Source organism: Passer domesticus, chromosome Z, assembly GCF_036417665.1.
Source record: "Passer domesticus isolate bPasDom1 chromosome Z, bPasDom1.hap1, whole genome shotgun sequence".
NCBI classification, from domain to species: domain Eukaryota; kingdom Metazoa; phylum Chordata; class Aves; order Passeriformes; family Passeridae; genus Passer; species Passer domesticus.
In genome coordinates, this window is record NC_087512.1 from 51,306,185 (window position 1) to 51,331,225 (window position 25,041).

The 25,041-nt window shown below is 40.3% G+C and overlaps 1 protein-coding gene across 6 annotated transcripts in view; it reads right to left on the reverse strand.

Annotated features, from left to right (window-relative positions):
• The window catches only part of PLPPR1 (phospholipid phosphatase related 1), a 117,593-nt gene that overhangs the window by 61,885 nt on the left and 30,667 nt on the right, over nt 1-25,041 (reverse strand). For 5 of the 6 annotated variants that reach the window (XM_064403520.1, XM_064403522.1, XM_064403523.1 and 2 more), the window contains one exon: nt 990-1,097. In XM_064403520.1, the coding sequence (XP_064259590.1) occupies nt 990-1,052 (63 nt within the window). In that variant the 5' untranslated portion in view covers nt 1,053-1,097. Of the gene's footprint in view, nt 1-989; nt 1,098-4,014; nt 4,073-25,041 lie in introns of all 6 variants that reach the window. The other variant, XM_064403525.1, reaches the window with a different exon arrangement.

Here is a 25,041-nt window from a genome sequence, read left to right on the forward strand (position 1 = left end):
TTCTTTCTCTAGCTGCTAGAATAAGGCAATGACCCATTGTCTCCATCAGAATAACAATTAATCCTTTGACCATTCCTGGCACTTTTCTTATGGAAGAGTTCAAGTTGCCTCAGAACTTGGCCAAAGAGTGAGCATTCCATCCAAGCTCCATAAAACAGGTGGCTCTGAAGGTGGTTATTTACAGTCCGTTATCTCCTTTTTACCATCTAAATCTGATGGAAGCTTTCATCCCCCCTGGAAACACAGTCACTTCACTTGCCAGGAAAACTGTCCCAGCCTTATAAACACCAGCTGAACAATCACGGATTTGAATAATGAATGTTGGCCAGTCTATCAGTGTTAGACTAAGTAAAATAAAAACCACAAACTGCTATCTATATGGATTAAAATAATAAATTAATAAATAAAAACCCCACCACACCAACTGCTTTTAATGAACACATGGAGCATTAACTGCAGGTTCACTGCTAGACAATTCTCAGCCCTTGTGCTAGCCAAGCCTCTTCATCACACTTAAAGGTCAGGCATGCCTCATCTACATTTTATGTTCCACCTGAACTGAAATCAGAGCTGAGTGCTGCTTACCAAGCCCATGAACCACCAGACCGTGAGATCAGAAATTTCCTTGAATGAGTTTTAGTCCCTGTGCAGCACCAATATGTAGAGAGGTCTGAGGAAGATGGCCAATCACCTGCTGCTGACCTACACCTGCAGCTACTGCCCACCACAGGACTAGCCAGAAAACCAGACAGGGAAGTCTTGGATACACCACGTCTCTACCTGTTCTTCCATGCTTGTACCTGAGACCTGGATAACTCATGCAGGACTTTTTTCAGGGGGATCTGATGGCACTGAGTATGAAGATGGAAATCTATGTGATCAACTAAGACTGCATCCTTTGCTACAAATAAAATGGCTAACAAAGTACTTAATTTCTGCAGGGAAGAGCTGCCTTCTATGTCAGCCTGGCAGCTGAATACTGCACTCACCTCAACAAAGATGAAGCAGGGGATGATGGAATAACTTCTCTGGGTATTGTTTCCTAAAGCCATTTCTCATCACACTTCTTGGGGAGGCACTCTTCAGAACTTTATATCCTGAAAAAGAAAAGACAGAGGTATTTCAGTATATTTCACATTTTTACCAACTCCAAAATAAGGTTCATAACACAGAGCACTGACCTAATACACTAAGGACACAGACGAGTAAGAAGTTCAAGGTCTACTGTGTACAAAACATCCTGAGAAAGGTCTCCCTTTGCAACACAAAAGAAGAGACAGACATAGATACATCACATACAGATTGAAGGGTGATAAGGAATACAATAGTTTTCCTTAAATACAATCCACTCCCAAGCAAAAGATTCTTCCTCCGAATTGTAAAATCACACTTTCAGTCTACCAACCTGCCTACAGTGTGTTTTAAACCAGGAGATTCTGGTAACTGACTTTTAAACTTGCACTTTGAGAGATATGCTTACAGTACACTGACTGTAGACATCAGATCAGAATGTTTATCTGTATAGATCTGCTCAAGATGACAGCATGTGCTATGCACAAAAACACTCTACCCATAACAAACAAGTACAACGAAAACGCAGTGAAGACCGGGGCCTTTTCTGCAGAGCCTTTCTGACCTGATAGGAATTCATTCATTAACACACCAAACTCTACCCACTTAGCATTACTTCAGGCTACTGGCTATCCTAATTAACATAACCCTATAACACTGTGCTAGGACACTCTTTTTGCATGAAAAGTATAAAAAAGAGAAAAGAAGATTAACACAAAGAAATTTTACAGCCAAGTGTGTGTCTTTTTCTGCACGCATGAGGCAACACATCAAGAAACTAAGTCTGGTTTAAATGCCGTTACAGGGAGATACAGAGCAGGAGAGAAGCTGGAAAAGCAGTGTGTAGCCCACAGCTGCCAGGTGCAGGATTGCACAAAGCATGAGACATAGGAGAGAATCCAAATCCTCTGCTATCAATTTTAACCCAAGCACAACAAGCAAGAACACAGATTCAGGTGGGTCCAGTCTCACTTCCAACACTCACAAAGAAACTCTGCCCTGATGACAAGCACCTCCATGTGTCAGGGCCAGGGAGGAGGAGGGAGATGGAAACTGATGCATTTTGCAGATGCTTTGCACAGCATCTTCCTGTGTCTCTTTGACCTCACTGGCACCTGGGTGGCAATTCAAGCCCAGGCATATGGAGCCAGTGAGGTTCACAAAGGGGTCAGTGCTTTCTCACCAGCTCTGAGTAGGGTTACTGGGAGAAATACTATGATCAGCACAAGTGAGTTCACCTGAGGTTATGATGGAGGAGCTGGACCAGCTGCCAGTGCTTGCCACCTGCACCATGATGCAGGCTCTTGTCTCACCACCTATGAACTACTTAATGCATTCCTCATCTTAGCGCCTCACAGTCTGACCCACAGTTGTAAAATACACAATGTATATGATGGATTTAGGCACAGAAGGGCTACTGTGACTTCAGTGAGGCCACATTCTGTGTCAAGAATAGCTTCTGAACTGCTAAGCATTGAGAAATACAGTTTCAGAGCAAACAAAATAGTCAGGAATGTCACCTGTGACATACCTCAGATGCTCCCATCTTACACTGTATCCCATTTTAAAATACAAATATTCTCAAAACACCTCATTTTCCAAACAGACTTCAACTCTACTTATTAAATAAAATGGGGTTTATCTCAGAGGTTAGTGTCATTGCTTAAAAAAAGACAAGGTAATCCAACCCCATTTGGACTGTGGAAAAAATCCCAGCAATTCATTTTTTTAACAGCACTTTTAACACCCCCAGCTCTTGTGCCCTGTGGCTTGGCAAACATGGAACTTGGTGGAATAGCAGATTAAAGAGTCAGATCAGCTTACAGAGCATTAGTCAATGAAGGCTAGACTAAGGTTAACCAGACTAAGGTTAGAAATAACCAAGATTTTCCATACCACTATACTGTAACCCCAAGCTATGCCTTCAGTTGCAACTGATGTGTGTTCCTAACCAAAACAAAGGGTTGCAAGGTAATCCAAGAATTTAAATACCTTTCACAACAGATGACTGAAAACAACTGAACAAACTGGCAAACAAACTGAGGGTTCATAGTCATATAAAAATGCCTGATTTAACACTAGGGGACCCCTGATTTTACAGATGTTTATGCCTGTTCCTTTAAGCTGATTGTGCACCACTGGTTTAAAAAACTGCACTGGCTATGGGAAAGCATTTTACATGCCAGCTTCTCTCCTATGTGACGACACATTTGTGTCAGGCTGAACTAGGAAGAGACCAAATGGTTGCATGATCAACTAATTTCCACATTGTGGGAAAACTCTCAGCTGCCAGTGCTTGGTCTTTTCATCAGGTTCCTTGACAAAAGAGTAAAGGGAAGCAAAGGTGCAGTCTGGGTGGGAGCATCATCTTTTGTCTCTTTTCAGCTGGCAATGACTCCTCTAGGGATACTGACAGCAAAACACAGATTACAGTAAACCCCAGATGCTTCAGCCTGCAGAGCAGTCAGAGATAACCCAATTTTGCTCAAAGGACCATAATAAGATGTAAAAGAAGTTTTGGTAAAAATCTTGTTCTCTAATCCATGTATATCTCTTCACATTGAATAAACTTTTGGAGTCCAAAGCCTCTGACCAAAGTAATGGCAAGTAAAAGCTATAACATTAGCATCGGCCTTCTCCATTTATTATTTCTATTTTTATCAACTTGTCTGAATTGCTAAGGAACTCATGTGAGCAAAACTGTAAGAGTCTTTTTGGATCCCCATAGCCGTGACCTTTTCAGGCCTGGTATGTTATCACAACATGAGAGCAGACCTGGTCAAGCCTACTCTAACTAATTAGGGGCCACTGTAGAGGGAATATTAATAATCTGAAGCTTTGGTGTTATGAGGTGCTTCCACTCTTAAAACAATACATATATTGTATAATGCAATATTTGTGAATTAATTAAAATCAGTTCTCCTCTTGCTCAATTTACCTCACCTGTGCATTTGCAGAAAGCCCCATATCTACAGCATAGGAGGTTATTGCCTGGCATCTCCTGGGAGAACAAGTGGAGACAGAGAATATAAATAAGGGAATTGAAAACTGAATGAAAAGGACAGCAAGGAAAAAGAGAATTCAAGCTGAAGAGATTTTCTTGCCGCAGGGGTCTATCCAGTGGAATGGCTTTCAGAATGCCCCATTCAGGTATGTTCTAAAGCCTTTTATGTGAGCATGTGGCTGACAGCAAGAAGGACATATCTAGGACAAACTAGCATTCACTGAGCCTTTATAGTCTAAATTCCTGCAGCAGACACAGCACATTCAACTGTTGTTCTGTGTGACCAGTCATCCAACCAGTTAATTTGTGGTCTATTCCTCTGGAGACAGTGGTCAAACCTATGTTTTTTAAGCCATGTCCTGCATAGGAAAGAAGAGAAGATGAACAATGTATTTCACATATTGCCACAGTGGATGTCTGGGCTTCTGTGGAAAATACTCAAACCAACAATCCAGACATAATTACAGGCCCTGTTCATCACAGTTTTCAACCACATTTCAGTTAATCAGAATCAATGCTTATTTGTTTTGCTGTAGCTGAGAGACCACCAGCCTGAAATCCAGGAGCTGCTGCACAAACCACAGCAGCAGCAAAGTCACTGGCACATGTGGGACTGCCCCTCACAGCAGAATCCCATATCTTCCCTGACCAGAGGTGAGGAGGGTAACCACTGGTCATTTGGTACCAGGATGTGATGCAAACACACACACAAAAAAAAAGTATTTCTGTCTCTTAGTTTCATGATCTTTTCAGTAGCAGCTAAGATGGTTCCAAAACAGGGTGTAAATATTACATTAGAAGGAACAACAACTATTTGTGTAACAATGTAAAAGATACAAACATCAGTATTTCCTTATGCAAATTACTTGAATATTTCTGCACGGCTGACTCAGATGTGTGTGAGGGAGAGAAAATGATGCATCTGACTCCATTGTCAGAAGGCTAAATGAATTACTTTATTAGGCTATACGATATACATTGCATCTAAACTGAATCTGTCTTGCACTCACCCTTGCTCACAACTGCACAGAACTGCACTCATCCTCTGACTGTCTCGTGGCAGTCCCTGATAGGCCAAGGGAACAAAACATCCTCACTTTGGGTAAACAATCTCCATATTGCATTCTACTTTGGCACAGCAAGCAAGGTAAGAATTATGTTTTTCCTTCTTCTCTGCTTGTCTCACAATTTTTTTCTGTTCAGAGGGCATGTGAATACCACACTTGAACCTTATGTTAGCAATTTGCAAACCTCTCTTGGCAATTGACTTCAAATTATAAAGATCTTTACTCTCATTAAAATATGAATTCTGTTTACAAGTAAAAAAAAAAACAACAAACCTCTGCATCATTCCATCAACAATCAGTCTGCCCAACTGAAACAATTCGGTAATAATTGCTAACAATGATTATCCAACCTTTGGCAAATAACTGAAACTTTATAATCACTACATATAATACTATCTCTTACAGATCTCACTGTAAAGTGGGGTTCTCTATTTCCTGTGGGGGGAAACAGTTGAAGCAATTTTCCAAACATCATACAGTGACTCAATGTATAGGCTGAAGAAAGACACATTCTTCTCAGACTCCTGTCAGGCGCTCTGTCCACTTGACAATACAATCTCTGCACTTCAAACGTGCTTGCTAATTCCTGCAGAAGGACCACACAGTCCTCACTTTAGGAATACAGGTTTCTCTGACTGGAACCAGAAGAACACACACTGCAGCCTTACAAAACAAGGGCTGATCAAACATGCCCCGAGATGTGACAGCATCATCCTCTCTGTAACTTCACCTGGCATGTCCAAAGGCACCACCATATTATCCCCCTGCAACCTCTGTATGAGCATGCCTGCAATTCTGAACAGGTCACAACAGAAAAACAGAGGGTTAAAATTCCTTCCCCAGAGCACTCTTGCACATAAATCAAACCAATGCACAAAAAGGGGCCGAAGGAATAAAAGGTAAGATTTTACTGTAAACAACAATCAGTAAATTCCAAGTACAGACTTCTTCACTGTTTTCAAAGTAATTGAAACCACAGTGATAGCATGAATAGTTTCAAAACACAAACCACATGACAAAAAGGACAAATGGCTTTGTGGCATAACATCTGCTTGCCTGCCTTGCACCCAAACACAATGCAGACCACTTACCTGAAAACAGCAAAACTAAGACTGTAACATCATGGTTGAAAGAATTACAAGGTACCAGGCAACTGGCACTCAGTTTGTTACCTCAGTGGCACACAACACACTAATTTTTACCTACAAATGAGAAAGTTATCCTTTGGATCATGTTGCCCTTGAGGAAGTGTGCCCTACACACAACGGGGCTTGGGAAAGAGGGAAGACGCTTGCTTACACCATCAAAGAACCCTTTACCCATTCACTGTGAATGGAGAGGCAGAAAGCCACCAACACCATGTTACTAGACCAGTAACACAGTGTGAGTCTGGAGAAACAGTCCAAACCTGAGTTTCTGAGTCCTGCTTGATCTTTAGCTGTTAAATGTGAAATTGTCTAGTGGCAATGAACAAATAAACAAATGTTGTGTGCTAAGCCTCAGGCCTTGGCTGGTGGCTGTCTCCAAGAGCACTCCTGTGTGAGCAGCACAATGCCCCACTTTGCCAGAACACTGAAAAGAGGAGCTAAACTGGTAAAGCAGAAGCTCAGTTTACTGAATCTAGATCTCACCCCAGAATTCAATGTGTTATAAACCCTCCTGCTTTCTGCCAGGAGAACAATACCATTCAACAGCGACACCATTCAAATAAATTGCCCTGTCAGTGAAAGTGCTCCTTACAAGTGTCTCCACAGACTCCCGGCCAACAAAATAACCACATATCACTAACAGCAGCCAAAAAAAGAAATAAAAACAATATGCAAAATAAATTCACACATGTTCACCATTACATTAAAAAAACCCCCAAAACTTTGCAGAATTTTTTCAGAAAAATTTTTCTTTCTCTGATGAGAATTCTGACCCTTTTCTGCTAGCAGAAGTCACATATACACATTCAGCACTCAACACAGAACAGTGATACTTAAGTAATATAGTTCACAGCATATCTGAAATGATATCTCTTAGTACAAAGCCCACCTGGTTATGAAGAAAGCTACATTGATAACTATCTTGATTCTTAAATTCATTATTTTAGAAACATGTTGCTGAATCCCTGGTGTCAAAGCAGAGTTTGATACCTGGAAGAAAGTGATGGCTTAGATTTCAAGAGCTGTTAGGGTTGTTTTCCCTTGCTACAAGCTTCATGTAGAAAGTATCCCATGACTGAGTGATAAGCAACAGTACAAAATCTATGGATAGGCAGACTGATAAGGGCTCTGCACCACTTATATCTTCAAGAGAGTTCAAGTGTTATGTCAGCACAGCAGAGGCCTTGTAATAAATAACTTCTCACTGTGTGGAGGAAAGTGAAATTTCAATGCCACAGCTTCTGTCAACGAAATTTTAATTTTACACCACTTGGCCAGAATTTTACAGATGTCAAAGAGAGCCCAAACATATCTGCGTGAATAGCAGGTATGTGCATACTAATATCCAGAAAGCCAAACAAAATGGCCACAAACCCAACTCTGAACCCTCTCAAACCCATGAAACCCTCCTTCCCCAGCAGGTCTGGAAGTGTCATCATGGTTGGTCTGGTCCATTTGGTGAGACACTGAATTCCTTCTGAAAATTTTCACTGTACCACTTACTTTGTTTTGGTTTGAATGAAACCCACTGAAATGTGTGTCACATCAGCAAAACCACATGAATAAAAGGCTTTACCTGCTATAGCTGATAATACTCCTTCTTGCAAACGTATTAGTGGTACATGATAAATGAAGAAGGAATCTGACTAATTTCATTAGGGAATTCTTTTAAAAAAATAATAAGCAGTCTCCAGAAAAACCCAAAACCCACTAAATTTATCCATGCAATTACAAGACTGTCCTGCTCCTAACTCTCCTTTAAGTAAAAAAACCTAACTGCTCTAGATCTCATTTCAGCCTTTCAAACTTTAAAGTGAATCTAAGGGAAACACTTGGGAGAAAGAAAACTATTCCTGGCCTCCACCTGTCCCACCTGAAGGCATGAAGGCACATCACCTTGATTTAGACCAATTAATTTGCCTTGTGATCTTTTCTGAACAAGCAGAAAAGGCAGGTTTCAGGTTGTTTCTTTTACTTCTGACTGGTTAAAACCCCATTTATCTTTAAGGGTATCCATAGCAATAAAATGGCAAGTGTTGGCATTAATGTAACTCTTCCTATACATAAAGGATTCTGCATTACAGAGATTAGTTATATGATCAGTTTAATGAAAATGTAGCAGGCTATCGTTCCAAAAGTAACATAGTTGAGATCCAGAACTGCAACTGAGATGGGCCTGAGATACAGGTACTCTGTTTATGCTAAATCACCATGTGTAAACTATTACTTGAGAGTTCTATGTTCAGTGTCTCCTTTGCATAACTCACAAAAAAAAATAAACACCATTTCTGATTTGCACCTACAGTCTTGCAAGACTCTAGCTGGAAACCAGCAATCCCCCTGGTATTTGGGATACTATCACAAAGGGCTTGTGACCAAATTTCACCCTCTGAAACCAATTCAGTTCTAGTTGGTAGAACTGAAAGCACCAACAGGCATTGAGGAAACGGAACAATTTCACCAGGAGAAAACCAGCACCTTCCACCTCAGGCTTCTATCTGGTAAAAAAGGAGGAAGAAATTCAAGGAAAAGAAGAAAGCAAAGAAAACTTCAATAACACAGAGAGTAACACAATGTAATGGTGCAGATGAGAGGAAAACTGGATGAACTACAGAATTCCTACGGGATGGAGGGTAGGAGAGGAAAACAGACCACAGCTTTTCCCTGTGATATAAAACCACAAGACTGAAAATTTTGTTTATCAATACAATAGACTCTGGAAAACACTCTACCCTCACCCTCCCAAAAACATCAGGGTTTTGCAGAAGATAATTTAATATTATTTTTAAATTATTAAAATCCTGTATTATAAGAAAAAAAACATTCAGAGACATTTTCTTCATTCAGAAAATTTGTACTTTACTCCAGAAAATTGGTTTTGTTTTTTCTTTACAAAACCTCCTTAGTCAACTCTTCTACTGGAACCTATTGAGCTATTAAAAAAAAACAATTGTCTGCTTATATGTTAGCAAGAATGAGAAATATTTTTATTTATAATGGAGCTTCACAGCTCTGCACAGAACTAATTTTAGGAATACCAACCCAATATTAAAAACATATTTCAAAGATATGCGCTGCATGGTGCTTTTGTATGCCATATCTGCTGAGCCTAAGCCCAAGCAAGCTGCTGATCCACACATTTAAGTGCAAGGATGAAGCATCTGCAAAGTGCCAGCTATTCTCAGGCCTCAGATGGACATCTATGAGTAAATTTCCAAACCCCTGTCCTCTCACAGCCCTTCTACGACAGCTTAGGAAGATAACACTTTGGAGGGTGTTCACATAGATCATAGTATAAAGATCAACAGGCAGAAATATTGAGATGAGCATGGGAAGGAACAGAGCATAGCAATGCTAGGCAGGGTAAGGGGATGAGAATCAGGTGATTAAGGTGTTTCTATGTATTTCTGATTTTTTTTTTTTCCAGGGGGTGAATTCTGCATTGGAAATTTCCTCTCAAAATCATAGTGAGCTGGTTTAAAAACTAGTCATGTAACAGGCACAAGCCAGTGGACTCCAGATAGAAAGAAAAAACACATTCATTCTGTCCCCTCAGGGCTCAGCAAACTGTGTGAGTATTGATTGCAAGCTGTAATATTATGAAAGTAAACAAACAACTGCCTCTCCACAGTGTAGCCTTTGGCAATGAGGTCCAGGGGCAAGGCCTCTTGCTCCTCTTATATTCTGGAATTCATATTGCCAGTGGAGCTGTCAGGGACACACAAGGACTGCACACTCATACTCCTGCAAACCTGGCAGCAATCTCAATCTCATGTGGATCTTTTGTTGGTTCACTTGGTTTATAAACCTCCACCTTCATCCCTTGCCAAGACAGACAAAGGATTTCTAGCATACCTGCTCTTTTCCCTCAGACAAAATACCCTGGTAGAACACCCTGGTAGAAGCTGTCCTTAATAGCATTTTTTTTCTTTTTCTTTTTCTTTTTTTTCTTTCCTCTTTTGTTTATCTGCATCCATTATGCAGTCAAGAGAAGTATAACCCCCATCAAGTATAATCCTCATATCCCAAATTTGCCCAGTTCTAAGGACAGTACTGAGTAGAGCTCATGCAGTTTATGTGAGCCTCATAAACACTTCCTGGATGGAAAGTCAAGAATTTAAGAACCTACTGTTAGACTACAACATTTTTAAAGAAAAGAACTTCTTATTAGTCTAAATCTATTTAGTACTCTAAAAAATACAGCCAACTATAACAAAAACATTTCTGAATGTATAGACCTTGTAATACCTCTCCCTTTTCTGTACTGTTGTGCTATCCACAGACTCCTCCATGAATCCTGCTTAGTCTGGAATAGGAGAGAGGGTTATGGCACAGCTTTTCTCCAAGAGACAGGCACCAGGGCTGATGGTGAGAGCTTTTCCTCTTTGGTCCACTCAACACCTCCTTAGTGGGTGGAGTGACTGCTGGCAGCTTGATTGGCTCTGGTACCGCCTTGTGTTCATAGATTTCACCTCTCCTATTGTCCCATGTCTGCTCTTCTCCATAGTGCCATTCAGACAGTTAATTTTTAAAAGAATAGAGGCTTGTTAGTTCTACCCATTAGGCAGAGAAACTGATGAGGATTATTATAAAAATAGGCACTAAATTATACAACCATATAAAAGCAAACTAAAACTAAAACTGATTAGGTAATGTCACTCAGACAATTGCTGTAAGAGTTAAAAGTGCAGAACAAAGCTTCAGGCAAGCCCTGACAACCAAGATCTGACCAACACTTGTCCTCACAGAATTATTTCAGAACCTGTGTTGCTGCTAGAAAAGGCAATAGCATTTGTTTGGCTACAAGGCTGCAAACCAGATTTTGACGAACAAGAGTGCCCTGGATTTTGATAGACTGAAAAACATGGTTTTTCACCTATGTATCCAGGAAGGCTGTTGCAAACACTTCCATGGATTTCAGCTCCTGATTAGGGCCAAGTCTTGGTCTTCTTGGAGGTCTGCGCTCTTCCCTGTGTAATTTTGTCTCGTGACACCTATAGAGGCCTCAGAGAAGCTCACAGACATTGTTTGAGCTATTAGGCATCTAATTTTTAAAGCCAATACAGTCCACACAAACAACTGAACTGTTACAATTAAAATGCCTGAGCCCACAAAGACAATTTCCTGTAGCTGAGACCTGAATGTTACTAATGTTTCCTGAATGTCCTGAAGCTGAGACCTCAATGTTACTTCTAAGAGTGTGATGTTACTGAAATCACATTCTGTAAGAGTTTTAATGAGACATGCACCTATTTCAAGACAACTGTATACAGAAAGTTAGCTGGTAGTATTTTGTGGACACTTACACACCAGCATGAGTGTGTGCTTATACAAATTCATATAAACTCAAATGCTACTGGAGCCTGTAAATTGCATGAGAGACTATGGCTGAAATTAAAGGGAACAATTCTGCATGTAATGTGACATGGTCAGAATATGATTAAACAGTCATTTGAACACTAAAAGCTGACAGAAGCATATAAATATAGCATCATGTCCTGTGCTGTTTGCTGCCATCCTTCTAAGCAGACCATCAAAACATCATGTCTTGTTTAACAGTCCTCCACTGCTGATGCACAGCTCTCACCTCTAAAATGCCATTATTCTAATCTTCAAAACTTATCTGATTAGCTCTTTAAAAATGGAAATTTTTTTTCCAGCAAATTGGTGTAAGACTGTGTATCACATATACATATAGCATTTTTGGATAGAGGAAACTGTTTTTTACAAAGAAATTGTTATTTTCTGCCCATCCGAGGGCCAGCAATTTGTACACTGTTTTTTAAAAATACCCCAAAGACAGTGTTAGACGAAGGTACAGTCACCCCCTTCACAACACTGAAGGACTTATGCACTCTGTTAAAATTCAGTTTATCATGGAAAGCAGTTCCAGATTTGGCTGATACATGTACAGTTACTGCTTCTAGTGCTCAAAACATCACATTTTATAAATGGACAAGAGCTATTTCTCTAGGTATGTATACACACATGTTCATTTACACACCATTTAAAAAAATACATATTTAAACACTATATTCCTTAATCTATTACGCACAATCAGTATTAATAATATGAAATATATATATTCTCACAAAGAAAATTTTCTGATTCAGAGATTAATGCAGTTTTAAATTTGATTTTCTTTCTCTGCTTCCCTTAGTTCATATTTTTCTCCTGTCACCTCAACCATGAAAACTGACATAATAAAAGCATTGCACCACTCTGCATATGTGACAGCACAAACAAAACGGGAACAGGGAAAAGAAAAGCCAAGAAATGCCAAATCATCAATATCCGTGGCACTGGAATGGATTATATACTGCAGCAAATACAGCACCCTGGCTGCTCCATCTCATATGTGCATCCCTTCTTTGCCCTGCTATAAGCAAGTTCTTAGGCCCTTGTTCTCTTTCACTACCTGCTTCCTTAGGGTAGCTAAGGTAGTCCTAAGAGCAGATGTCACTCTCTGCATCTGATGTCCAGTGGTTTTTAGACTTAACATTATGCAGCTGCTCTTGGGCCCTTTAATTCCTTGTGAATTCCCCATACTGCCAGAATCACAGGCTTTCCCCAGCCTCTTCATTTTAACTTCATGTGAGCCCCAGGAATTCAAGAGATGGGCTGGGACTGAAAGACTGGGGCCACTGGATTTTATTTATTTTCTTGTGCTGATTCCCCGCCCCCCCCACATGCCCCAGCATGGTATTTACTGAAGCTCTGCCCTGCTGCTTCCATGCCCTCCACAACCTTCGTGCTAAGCAAAGGTACCTGCCACAATCTCCTTCCCCTCATGTGCACACTGCAAAGGCAGCAGTTTGTACTGCCTCTTTGTCTCTTCCTAGCCCTAGGATTTTTCTTTAGCTTATAATCATCTGTTTTCCTCCCAAAGACTCCTATTTTTCTTACCAGGGTTCTGCCTCAGGCCATGTAGCTTACATATTTCTAAGTCCTAAAATTAGATGCAAGACCATTCACCACAGCTGCTCTACGTGCAGCATGCAGATCTTGGCTACATCTATGGTTTACCACAGTAATCTCCAAACTTCTGCAATTGCAAACAGTACCAGGAGAAAAAAATCTGTGATGTCCACTCCACCTTCCCAAGGTACCACCATCCTAACATATTATGCAACTTGTAAAACATACAGAAAAAGTAAAAAGTGTAAGCTAGAGATGATATAAACATACTTTTAAAATTTCTTAATAGCACAAACCCACATTTTTTTACACCGCAGTGGACTGTTTTACAGACACCTTGATGTGCATGCCCCTGCTTTGGAGACCACTGGTTCAATAGACCACAGACAGAGCCTGAGAATCTCTCCTGACCTGAATATGCTTTTATTTGGCACATGGCCTTTCTTCCAACATAACTCTCATGTTTTAATATTACTTTTAAAGCTTGCAGAAGCCAATGTGCCTCCTCAGAACCATGATTTGTGGCTGCAGGGGATACACCTAACTCTGCTTTTATAGTCACACACTGAACAGCTGCAGAGAAAGCTTGCACAGCATTTTCTCATCCAGCCATGGCAAGGCAAATACTTCATTTAAGAAGCCATTCAGAGCACATATTTTTATTTCAAGGGCCCAATTTCACAGGCAAGCCTCCTTAAAGTTTTGGAGTCAGCTCAGTAGTTTCATAAGGGACAACTCTGTATGTTTCTCATTGCACCTTTATTTTTCTTCTTTTGTTCCAGCAGCAAAGAGTGCTCCAAAATTCTCAATGAAGAAGTACAGCATCTCCTTAACAGGAACAGCAGAACCTGTGAACTTCTGCTCTTTGAATTGAAGAATGGGTCAAGCCATAGGTCTCTGTCCACCCCACTGCTTTGGTAACAGCTTGGGAGAGGCATTGCATTCCCTTAGTGCTACACTCAAAACTTCCCACCTCAGCTCCACAATGTCATAGTGGAGTTGCTTATGGGTTTTTTGATAACGCACAGCACTTCTAACTTATTTTGCTGCAAAATTAATCTTAAATTGTACTCTCTCCCAATTTACATGCTCTGTCTCATCTTCCCTCTCTTGTTTTCTGTCCTTCAGCTTGCAAGTTTCTTGTCCTGTTTACCACTATTCCCCAGCACATCTGGTTTCTTCGCAGGACAGTAGTGTTTTTTCTGCCAGGTTTGCAAATTCCTGGACAATATCCAGGACAGTCCTGAAAGAAGCAGGATTCTAAGAGTTGGTACCACAGTATAATCCACATCCCTAGGTGGCCTTTCTTTTCCAATGAAAAACAAGGAAATGACCATTTAGGGAGCTGCATGAACAAGCTCCCACTTCCACTCTGGTACTGTCATAACTCTAAGAGGATATATACGTGTTTGCTGACCTCTCTGTTACAGATGTTCCTGGCTTTTCTATTCTTTATCTAACTTTGCAGAAAAGCCTACTCAAGGTAAAAATTAAAATAAAATTTCAGACCCAACTATATTGATGGATTCGGATGATTGGATTATAAGAAACTTCACATTTCTTCTCAGAGCTTCCAGTGCAATCATGAAGTATTGTATTATCCAATCTATAAAGCCAGGCAGCAACCTTATACAACAGCTCAATTAAGCAGCCATCATTATGCATCTGCTTCCCATTTTAAATGGAGATAGAAGCAACCAACACCTGTATGACAGCTGGCATCTTGGCCAACAGAGCAGAGACTAACCCTGACTCCTCCAAAACAAAAAAGTGCTTTAACCTGTGTCCATTTCTCCACAAAAGACATCCAAACTCTGCAGACCAGGTACCTGAGGGGCCCACGCGAGACTTCAATCCCCAGCTGGTCCCAGCTGCTCATCATTTAGAAGTGTCCAAGCACTGACCTCGTTGTTGCCCTGCACTGCCAGTGACAACTTCATCCACTGGGAGATGTTTCTGCTCTTCCTGCAGTTGGATGCATTAATGATCCCTGCAGAGAGCACAGCTGCCACGAAAATGGTCAAGCCTGGATTTTTCAAAGCAATGGTGATCTAACTGTAGAGTCACCAAAGGCAGGGACAACATTTCCATAATAACAGAGTTCAGTAACAGCTAAGACTATCTCTCAGTTTTACTAGAAATTCAGCGCTCAGCCTCCCAGTCCCTGGATCAAAGATTCCAGAGCTGTGTCTCAATGCACTGGTCAGGCACTAAGAACAGCTGTAATTAAGAACTGTTAAAAATGAGATCATTGGTTAACTACATTTGCAGGTTACATTCTGAACCAAGTGCTGCCTGTCCTCCTACAGCTGTCAAAAAGCCACAGAAAGGCCAGACTCTACATTCAATGTCTTCAGCAGCCACAGGCCCACCTTGCCCAAATTTCCCACTGCTTGGCAATCCACAGTGCACTGATCTGGTATTAATGAGTGTGTAACCACTCTCTCAGTGTTGATGAACAGGAATTGGACCCAGAGGACCTCTCCCTGTATGCAGTAGCTGAACATTTTTACCTACTCCTACCGACAAAACTGGAGTTTTTCCAAATCCCACCTCCTTGCACATCCTGGCACATAGGAAAAAAGCCAGCAGGAAATTGACAGGGAGATGGATGACAGTGGGGAGGAGAAGATCCACTGTATTGAGTTTGGTCCCATGGAGAAATGCTTTCACTAATAATGATTGACATTAAAGAGGCTCATGATAAGAAATAGAGCAGTTATCACAACAGGAGGCACTTGCTCATAAAAAAATGACTGTGACAGCTAAACACAGTCAGCTTCCCCAAATGATGAGGAACATATGATAGTGCTTTCCAAGTTTTTGGAAAGTATAAATTTGCAGCTTTATCCTGATGAGAGTTACTTCCAAAAGGATCTTTTCATTTCAGAGCTGTTTACAAAGAGATATTTGAGCTCCAAAATACCGAACAACACATGCAGCTTCTAAAAAAGAAATGGAAGTATTTAGGGTGGTGGTGATAACAAGTAGCAGGATGAAATCTAAGAAAGAGAAGTTGTGACAAGCATCAGATTTAATATATCACACATTCCTAGCACGGAAAATTTTGGAAATATTTCAGCACACTTGGAATTGTGATATATTTTCCAGCCTTAATGATTGTATGATCTAGCTAAGCATACCAACAACCAGAACTAGAGAGGGCAATGCTTGCTAACAGACACAAACTAACAGCCTTTTCCCACCTTATAACCTGAATGAACAGGCACATGGTTGACATCTCTCCCACTCCCAGTGGATGTACAAATATATAAAAAATTAGAAAGTAACCATGTTAGCATCTCTCACAGAAAGCTGAAAGGGCTACCAACACCTTCTTTCTTTCTGGTTTTCACCACAGACATCCATATCCATTACAGTCCCAGCTCTGGGGTCCCCAGCCTGTTGAAAAGAGACCAGAGGCCACTATATTTATCAGAGCAGTGGTGCTCTTCTCCTGTGAAGAAAGACTGAGAGACCTGTGTCTCTTCTGCCTGGAGAAAAGGAGAAAGGCTTTGGACAGACTTTTCATTACTTAAAGGGAGTAATACAAAAAGGGTGGAGAGGGATTCTTCACAGGGCGTGGAGTGGCAGGACAAGGGTCAATGGCTTTAAGCTAAAGGGTGGTAGATTTAGGTTTAGATTAGGTATTAGGAAGAAATTCTTCTCTGTGAGGCCCTGCCACAGGCTGCTCAGAGAGGCTGTGGACTCAACATCTCTAGAAATATCTAAGGCCAGGCTGGATAGGGCCTTGAGCAGCTTGGGACAGTGGAAGGTGTCCCTGAGCTTTACAGTTCCTCCCAGCTGTAACAGTTCTACGTTCCACAGTGCAAAATAAGCCCCACAGCTATTTTAAGACATCTGCAGATACACTCTCCCAAGCTAATACTTGGCACTGCTTCTTCAAATTATCTTTGAGTCTCTCTCAGTGATGATTTGTGAACATAGCAGGACTTACAGAAAATCAGAAAACTTAAAGATGTAGTCAGAAGCAGTTTCATGACTTTTGCACCAATAGTTGAACAGTGCGTGCTGACAGTGTCTGCTAGTGACTTCACTTGGGTGAGATTTCCTATTTTCTTTTTATCAAGACATTGCTGTCAGAGGAATAAAATTCATTCCTCTGTTAAACTAGCATGTTCCTTATCATCAGGCAAGGTTTCATAACAGGCAGGAAAAGACAATTTGATTTATGTATCTCTCTGTCCAGAATTCTTCCCAAAGGAAGTCCTAATCTGTACTATCTAGAAAGCAAGAGACATTTTCAATACATAGAACTTTTTTAGAAGGGCTCCTCATAGACCTCAGAAAATTTTAGCTCAGCTTTCTTACATGAAAACATCACTAAAAATCAACACAAGTGGTACCAGGAAGATGTGTTCCTTTGAACAAAAGTTCAGCTTCTGAAGTTTGTGCAGTCTGAACCAGTCAGACACCAAAGGTATTCACAACTACTCTTTGGCATTGCCTTTTGTTGCACCTTCTCTAAGGTCACAGCAATGACTGATAGGAATGTGCCGCAAAGTCAGACAGATTTTAAAATAAAGGCTTCTAATTCCCTACAGATGTATTTGCTTGTTGAGGGTAAGTATGACTGGAATAAACTGATCAAAAAGTTTGCATTTCTCTGAACATTGTTTTCCCTGGAATAATCTAGCAGATTGTTGCCAGTCCAGGTAACCCACCAAAATTATCTGAAGACAAATTAAGTTCTAGAAGCTGTTTTCAAAAGTACATGTGACTGCTAACAGTCAGTCAGCACTTTCCAATATCACTAATATCAAATCATATTAAGGGCACCTAGGGCACTGCAGGAACCAAGTGCACGGGTTTGCTGAGGACAGAAGCCAAGCCTTGTAGCTAAACCCTGATTGAGCTCTGTGTTAACAGACTAATAATGGATCTAACAAAGCCCATGTAAATGCTTGGGTCAGTTTGATTATTCTGACACAGACACAATCTCTGCATGGATCAAAAGAGAGCAGAGGCCTGTCAGAAAAAAAACATTTTCAGAAGGAGAGTGGCAACAAAACTATTAGGATTTGCATAAGGAAAACATGAATCTGAGTGGAGGAAAGAGGGAAGCAGACAGAAGCCAGAAGAAACAGCAGACAAAGGGTTAAAAAGAAAGGCATGCATTAATCACCAGAGCACTGCAAGAGAGGTTTCATTGAAACAGAAAAGATAAGCTGCCAAGACAGTGAAGAACACATCTGGAAACATAAGATGTCGCGATAGGAAAACTTTTGACCTGTGAAATTCAATAACTTTGCACAAGACTTGAAAGAATGTAGAAAAGGTGAAATGAAATATAATGAAGTGCAAGATCCCTGCTAGCATCTACTGCTAGACTACATAACTGTGGGTCTAAACCTCATTCACAACTGTCAACCAAGCAGGGTCCCAGAGATGCAGCAGGGCTCCACCTTGGAACTGGGTCACCTTCTTAATTCACACCTGAGCCCTGCTGCTTTAATACACTCATTAACAAGAGGATACAAACATGCCTTAGTCAGTGGCCCACTACGGAGAAAGGGCTCTGCTATTAAATTGCTATTAAATAATAAAGTCCAAACTAATCTTGGCAAATTTTTGATAAATCCACAAGCTTGGATGTAATTCAGTGAATACAGATAACACCAAGATGAGTGATGAGGCTGACAGGCCTGAAAGGCAGAATGCCATCCAGGGGACAAGCTCAGGAAATGGGCCCTTGGGAATTCATCAAATTCTACAAGGCCAAATACAGAATGCTGCTCCTTGGTCAGGTCAGTCCCACGGAAAGGACTGAGAGAAGCCCAGAGGAGAAGACTTGGGGGTATTGGGGGTCAGGAGGCTGGACGTGACCTAGCAATGGGTGCTGGCAGCTCAGTTGTGTCCTGGGCTGCATCCAAAGCACTGTGGGCAGCAGAGAATGAAGGGGATTCTGCCTCTTTGCCCCACTCTGGTGAGACCCCACCTGCAGAGCTGCCTCAAGCTCTGGGGTCCCGGCACAGCAAAGAACTGAACCTGCCCCAGTGAGGCCAGAGGAGTCCACAAAGATGCTCAAAGGGCTGGAGCCCCTCTCCTATGGAGAAAAGCGGAGAGAGTTGGCATTGTTCAGCCTGAAGAAGAGCAGGGAGACCTTACTGTGACATTTCTATAAGACAAATGGGGACAAACATTTTAGGAGGGCTGTTGACATAAAATAAGGAATAGTGGTTTTAAAATGAAGGAGGGTCAATTACATCAGATATTAGAAAGAAATTATTTTACAATGAGGGTGGTGAAACAGTGGCACAGATTGCTCAGAGAGGTGGTGGATGCCCCATCATGGACTTATATTCAGGTGAGGCTGGGTAGGGCTCTGAGCATCCTGATCTGAAAGATATCTGTGCCCATGGCAGGGGATTTGAACTAGAGGGTCTTTGGAAGGTTCCTTCCAGCTCAAACTGTTTGATGATTCTACAAATATAACAAGCAGCTTGAAAAATAAATTCAAAGAAGAAGAATTACAGAACCAAGGTGCTGATGGCTCACCATGATCTCCTCTTCTTGATAAAGACTGAGGCCACTAACCAAAGGACTCAGAGAGTCATCAGAAGGGCCAGTATGCAGGAGAAAGGCACAGGTACTGGCAGGTGTATGTAACAATTTTGCTTGATTGATTGAAAGGAATTACTTGAAAAAAAAAGCAGATAACTTGCACTGCTCACATAATTTCTACCAAAGTAGCAGCTGGTGCGTGTTGACTAAACTGTTAAAACAGATTAGAAAATAACCCCTTGGCTCTGCATAGGAGGTATATTTCCTATATCCCATATAGGCTGCACAAGGATGAGAGGAAACAACCCATTATCTAATTAACAAAAAAAAGGTATCAGTCTGAAATGGTTATTCCTTTTCATTTTCTCTGAATTCCTTCCAGAGTTACTAGTCATGGAATATTTCACTAACTGGGGTGATGGGATTTGGTAATACGCAGCACCTTATATCATTTCCCATCATATTTTAACTTGATCTCACCTCACTAATTTTGTCTTCAATTTGAATGTGTTCTCTTCTCCACTGCATTTTCCATATCAATTTTTGCTTTGGTAGATGTTGTTACTGATTTTGCTCCTTAAATCATTAAACCGATTTTGCTCCTTAAATCATGAAACCTGATGATTATCCATAAACCAAAATATTTTAGAACGACTTTAAAATAGGCCTTTCAAGTACCCTTAGGTAAGAAGTGACAAACTACATATATGCAGTCTAAAATCATGAGAGAGATAATAATAGCTTACCATTTTTACTTGAAAACTATTATTTTTAAGAGAATACTCCTCTCCTCAACTGATAATTTCCTCGGTTTTTCTAGCTTTTGGAATGCATACCTTCCTATCACAAAGCTTTTCAATTAAAGCATTGTGAGTGGAACTTCAACAAAAATCAAAACAGAGACAGAGATTATGTGGCCAACGGACACTGCGAACAATGGCTTTAAAACAAGCATGAAATATAATTATATAAACCCATTTTGTACAACCTTATCATCAACACAAGATGCTATGCACATGGTCTTTGGAGACCAGAAGAATGAAAATGCTTTCATTTCCTTCTGGGTGGTAGCAGATCTCTGCCCATACTCCAGTGGATGTAACGCAAGAAGGCTTTTTCCTTCTGTTTTTGAAGCACAATAGTGCCAGTAGAAATGCTTTTGTGGGAGCAGTTTTTTTCACCAGCCCCACACACAAAGAAAAATGGTGCACTTGTAGAAGAATATCTGTTAAACACCACTTTCACAAATGACATTTTCTTTTGAGATGCTGCAGCATATGGGCTGACAAGAAGAGGCTGCCTGATTCAAAACCACTGGAGTGAAACATGATTGTTACTGTTTACCCAAACACTAAATGCCTTCACTCTCTCATTCACGATTACCAAGATAGTGTCTGACTAACAAAACCTACTGTCCTCCAGGTATTATGATAATCACAAAGGTGAAGGAGAAGTTTAGGAGGGAAGAGGTGGGAATGAGAGTCCACGTGCTATTATGAATAACAGATGGAAAATAAGTCCCTTACCTAGACGATTTTATAAAAGTACCTTTATTCACACCCAGACCAACAAATCCATGGTGTGAAGGGTAAATTATTTAAAATCAGTACAAATTTCAGGGAACAGATACCTTTGTTTCACCTTCAGTTTAGATAAGCTTAATATAATTTAAAAAGTGCTATGCTCTAAACTGAAAGAAAGAAAAAGCACACAGAAATAAATGACTATGTCATTATCATAGCCTTCACTGGCCTATACCGCAGAGACTTCTCAGGCTGAAGACACTGACCTCTGATCCTTGAAGCAACGTGCTAAATGCTGCTGTTCAGTTAGTTGCCTCCTACACTGGCAGTGAAAAAAAAAATAGGTGACAGCAACCAACTAGTTGTCAGTCTTAAAATTGCAGCAGTTACATTTTCTTTGCTCACTTTTTTTTTTTTTTCTTTTAGGTGCAAGCATAGAATATGCTTGTAAGTGTAGGCTTGCACTGAGACTGCGAAATGTCCTCCCAAGGGCCATGAAGACACTTCACCTAAAATTAGATAATGTAAAATAGCAGAGAACATGCTGCAATTACATAGAGCCATTAAAAGCTCCAAAGAATTTAACTCTGCAAAGGCTTTCTTTTCAAAACCAGAACTTTTCAAGAAAAAGCCGTTTGGAATTTCAAAACCTTTTTCACTATCCTGAGGTGATGGAGTGCATGTTTTGTGTGTGCTTGTCAGAGAAAGAAAGAGAAGAAAGAAGTCAAAGGTAAAAAGAACTCAGACTTCTGGAAGCTATTGTTTTTGAATGAGTTAATTCAATTTTCAGCATGAACACTTTTCAATTCGCTACAGCTAAAAGCCGTCTTAATAAGCTAAAACCCCCTAAAACAACACAACAAAAAACCTTGAAAGATTGTTCACACTCCAACTTTCAAAATACAAAATTAAACGTATAAGCATAGCTTTTATCTCCTCCCTTTTCTCCCATTTTTCTTTTGAGAGTTTAAGTTTCTTACCTGTGGATCAGCAGTGTTTTCTGATGATGTCAAATCAAATACCAATTTTCCCACATTTCCCCTTATCTCTTTCAGTTTAAATATTTAGGACTTCACAGGTTCTCAAGACCAAGCACAGGCTCAGTAAACCTTTATATGGGTTGGTGAATGTCCTCTCTGTCTGTATTTAGCATTAATATTTTATGATCCCTTAAAAGTTAAATTCTAGGAAGCAGAGGGAGGGCTGCAAAAAAAAAAAAACAAACCAAAAAACCAAAAACCCAAACAAATACGTCCCAGAATTGTTTTCTAAATGAGTAAGTTGTTCTGCAAGGGTAGTTTTTACCAGTTGAGAGGTTCTCCTGGCTGGTATTGGTAAACCTCTTGCCTTGCCTCAAAAGTCAGTGAAAAAGATTCCTTTTTTCAGCTGTTGTAGATCATGACAAACACAGAAAACAGCTCACCCTTCCCCAGGCATAGTGTATTCCCCCTTGCTATTCTGTGACAAGAGAAATTGAGGTTTTATACCTCTGGGACCAGATTTTAATTCTCTGCTTGTTCTATTCCTGTTACTGTTCTCCTTAGAGAATTTGATTTGCTACTGCAAGTGAAATGCTTTATCAAAAACAAACAAAGCCAAAACAAAAACTCCAAATATGCTATAAATTCTGGTCATTCTAAATACACTTTTCATTAATATAAAGATCTTGTATTTACTCCTAGGAACATTACTCCTGTATCACTTAAAAAGAGACTTCCTCCCTCTGTTCTACCTTCTCCTCCCTCTCTCCTCTGTTCCTCCTCTTTCCATCCCTCTATCTTTCATCTTTCCTTATTTTCTTCAGATTGAAGAAGCAAGGCACCAGTCTGCCCCACATCAAGGCAGCCCCTAGATTTTGGATGAAAACAAAGAAACAAGAAAAGCCCAGCACCCTTTGCCCACTCACTGTCCTTGACAGAGGTGTGACCTCAAGTGACTGCCATCCCTGCCTCGCAGACATGGCTATTTATGAGCCAAAGCCCAAATCACTCCTCCCAGAGATGGGGACAATAAGGTAATTTCCCTCATTTTTCACACCCTCAGCTAGCCGTTTCAGGTTTGTGGATCAAGGAGGCCAATATGTCTGTTAAGCTCCGTTTCAGATAAAGCTCTCCACCAATGGAAATCAGGTATCCTTTAAAGCAGTAGCTGCCTGTTTGTGATGACAAAATGGCAGGAAATGCAGCCACAGATTTGATTGCATGTCTAACTTGGAATTCTGGTTAGGCTTAGGACTCAAAACTGAACAATATATTAGTCCTAATTCTACACACAAAGCCAAATTACTCTCAGATATAGTAACAGCCAAGCTCGCATCCTTTTCCACCTTAAGGGTTTGCAGCAAGATAAAAGGCATCAAAATGCATTTCTCATAAGAATAACTATTCTATTAAATGTATTCCTTTTTTGGCACTAGGCAGTTTTCTAATGCATGAAAAGTTTTGAATCTGTCACCTTGAGGGCACATTCAGAGTGGTGGTGAATATAAATTATTCCACTTCACAAGGAACCCAGATTCTCATTACTCTGCAGCTGGTGACAACCATTTTAACACCTACTATGATCCATACTATGAACAAGAAGGAACTGAGCACCTTTTAAAGAATGAGTCCTGTGGGTTTTGTGCATGCACAGAAACCAAACCCCTGCTCCAGAAGAAGAAACAAAATAGGACTTGCTTGCAAGCAAATACACCCTCAAGCACAGTATTTTAAAAATCAAAATGTGCAAACCTTTAAAGCAAATATCCATTTAAAGCAAACATCTTGCATATGATTCCTGTTTTCTGAAGCCACTCTGTAAATCCCAGGGGTCCATTTAGTCAAGGTAGCATGAACCAAATGCTGGGCCATGTGGTGTGAACAGACGGGCACTGAGGCAATGTCAGGAGAACCTGCAGGAGCTTTAGCTCTGATCCTCAGTACAAAATACAGCCTCCTCCAAGATAAGAACCTTTAACACAGGACCTTAGGCCAGATCAGACTTGTAATCAAAGGATAATCTTTAAAGTAGAACTCTAGAGTCTTTTTTAAAGAGAAAACTGCAAAACATTCAGTAAGTGAAACTAGAAACTACCTTTCTAACCTACCAATCAGATTTTCTTTATCATTAAGTGCTCAAAAGAGAAGTATCTACATGCAAAAAAAGGTGAATTCTTTACACTTAGTGAACTTGCAGCTTATCTGATTTGGTCTCTCTCTATCTTTCTTTGATGAATTGCAAAAGATGAAGACTATTTTAGCAAGAATAAAGTGATAAGACTTTTTAAAGTGGTAAAACAATTTCAGTTAACTGAGAAAGTTACTTTATGTTAGTAATATTTGCTCCATCTCAGGAATAACTGAAAGGGGAAGCAAACAATTACGAAGAAAGGAACTAGAACATTAAAGTGTGTTTCAGAGCAGATTTCAGAAAAACAGTACAAAGTCTTATATGCAACATCAGATACTCCTAAGTAATCGGAATGAGATTAAAAGAACCGTTGATAGCCTCACGAGGCTTGAGTTTTGCTTTTAAGAACTGCTGCATACATACAAGCTTGTGTATAAGTCTTTGGCTAATTTAAATGTTTGTTACTTCTGTTCTCTGTTCCTCCATGACCCTCTGTACAACTTCTGAATAAAGAGTCCTTCAAGCAACACAAGTCCTGATTATAAAAAGTCAGGGTCCTTTTTTTAAAGTGTTTGCTATTACAATCAAGAATTTAAGGACAGTAATTGAGGATTCTGTTGGAGTACCATTTTCAAAGCTTGTTCATTTGCCAGTCATCAGCAATGGTGTTTTTT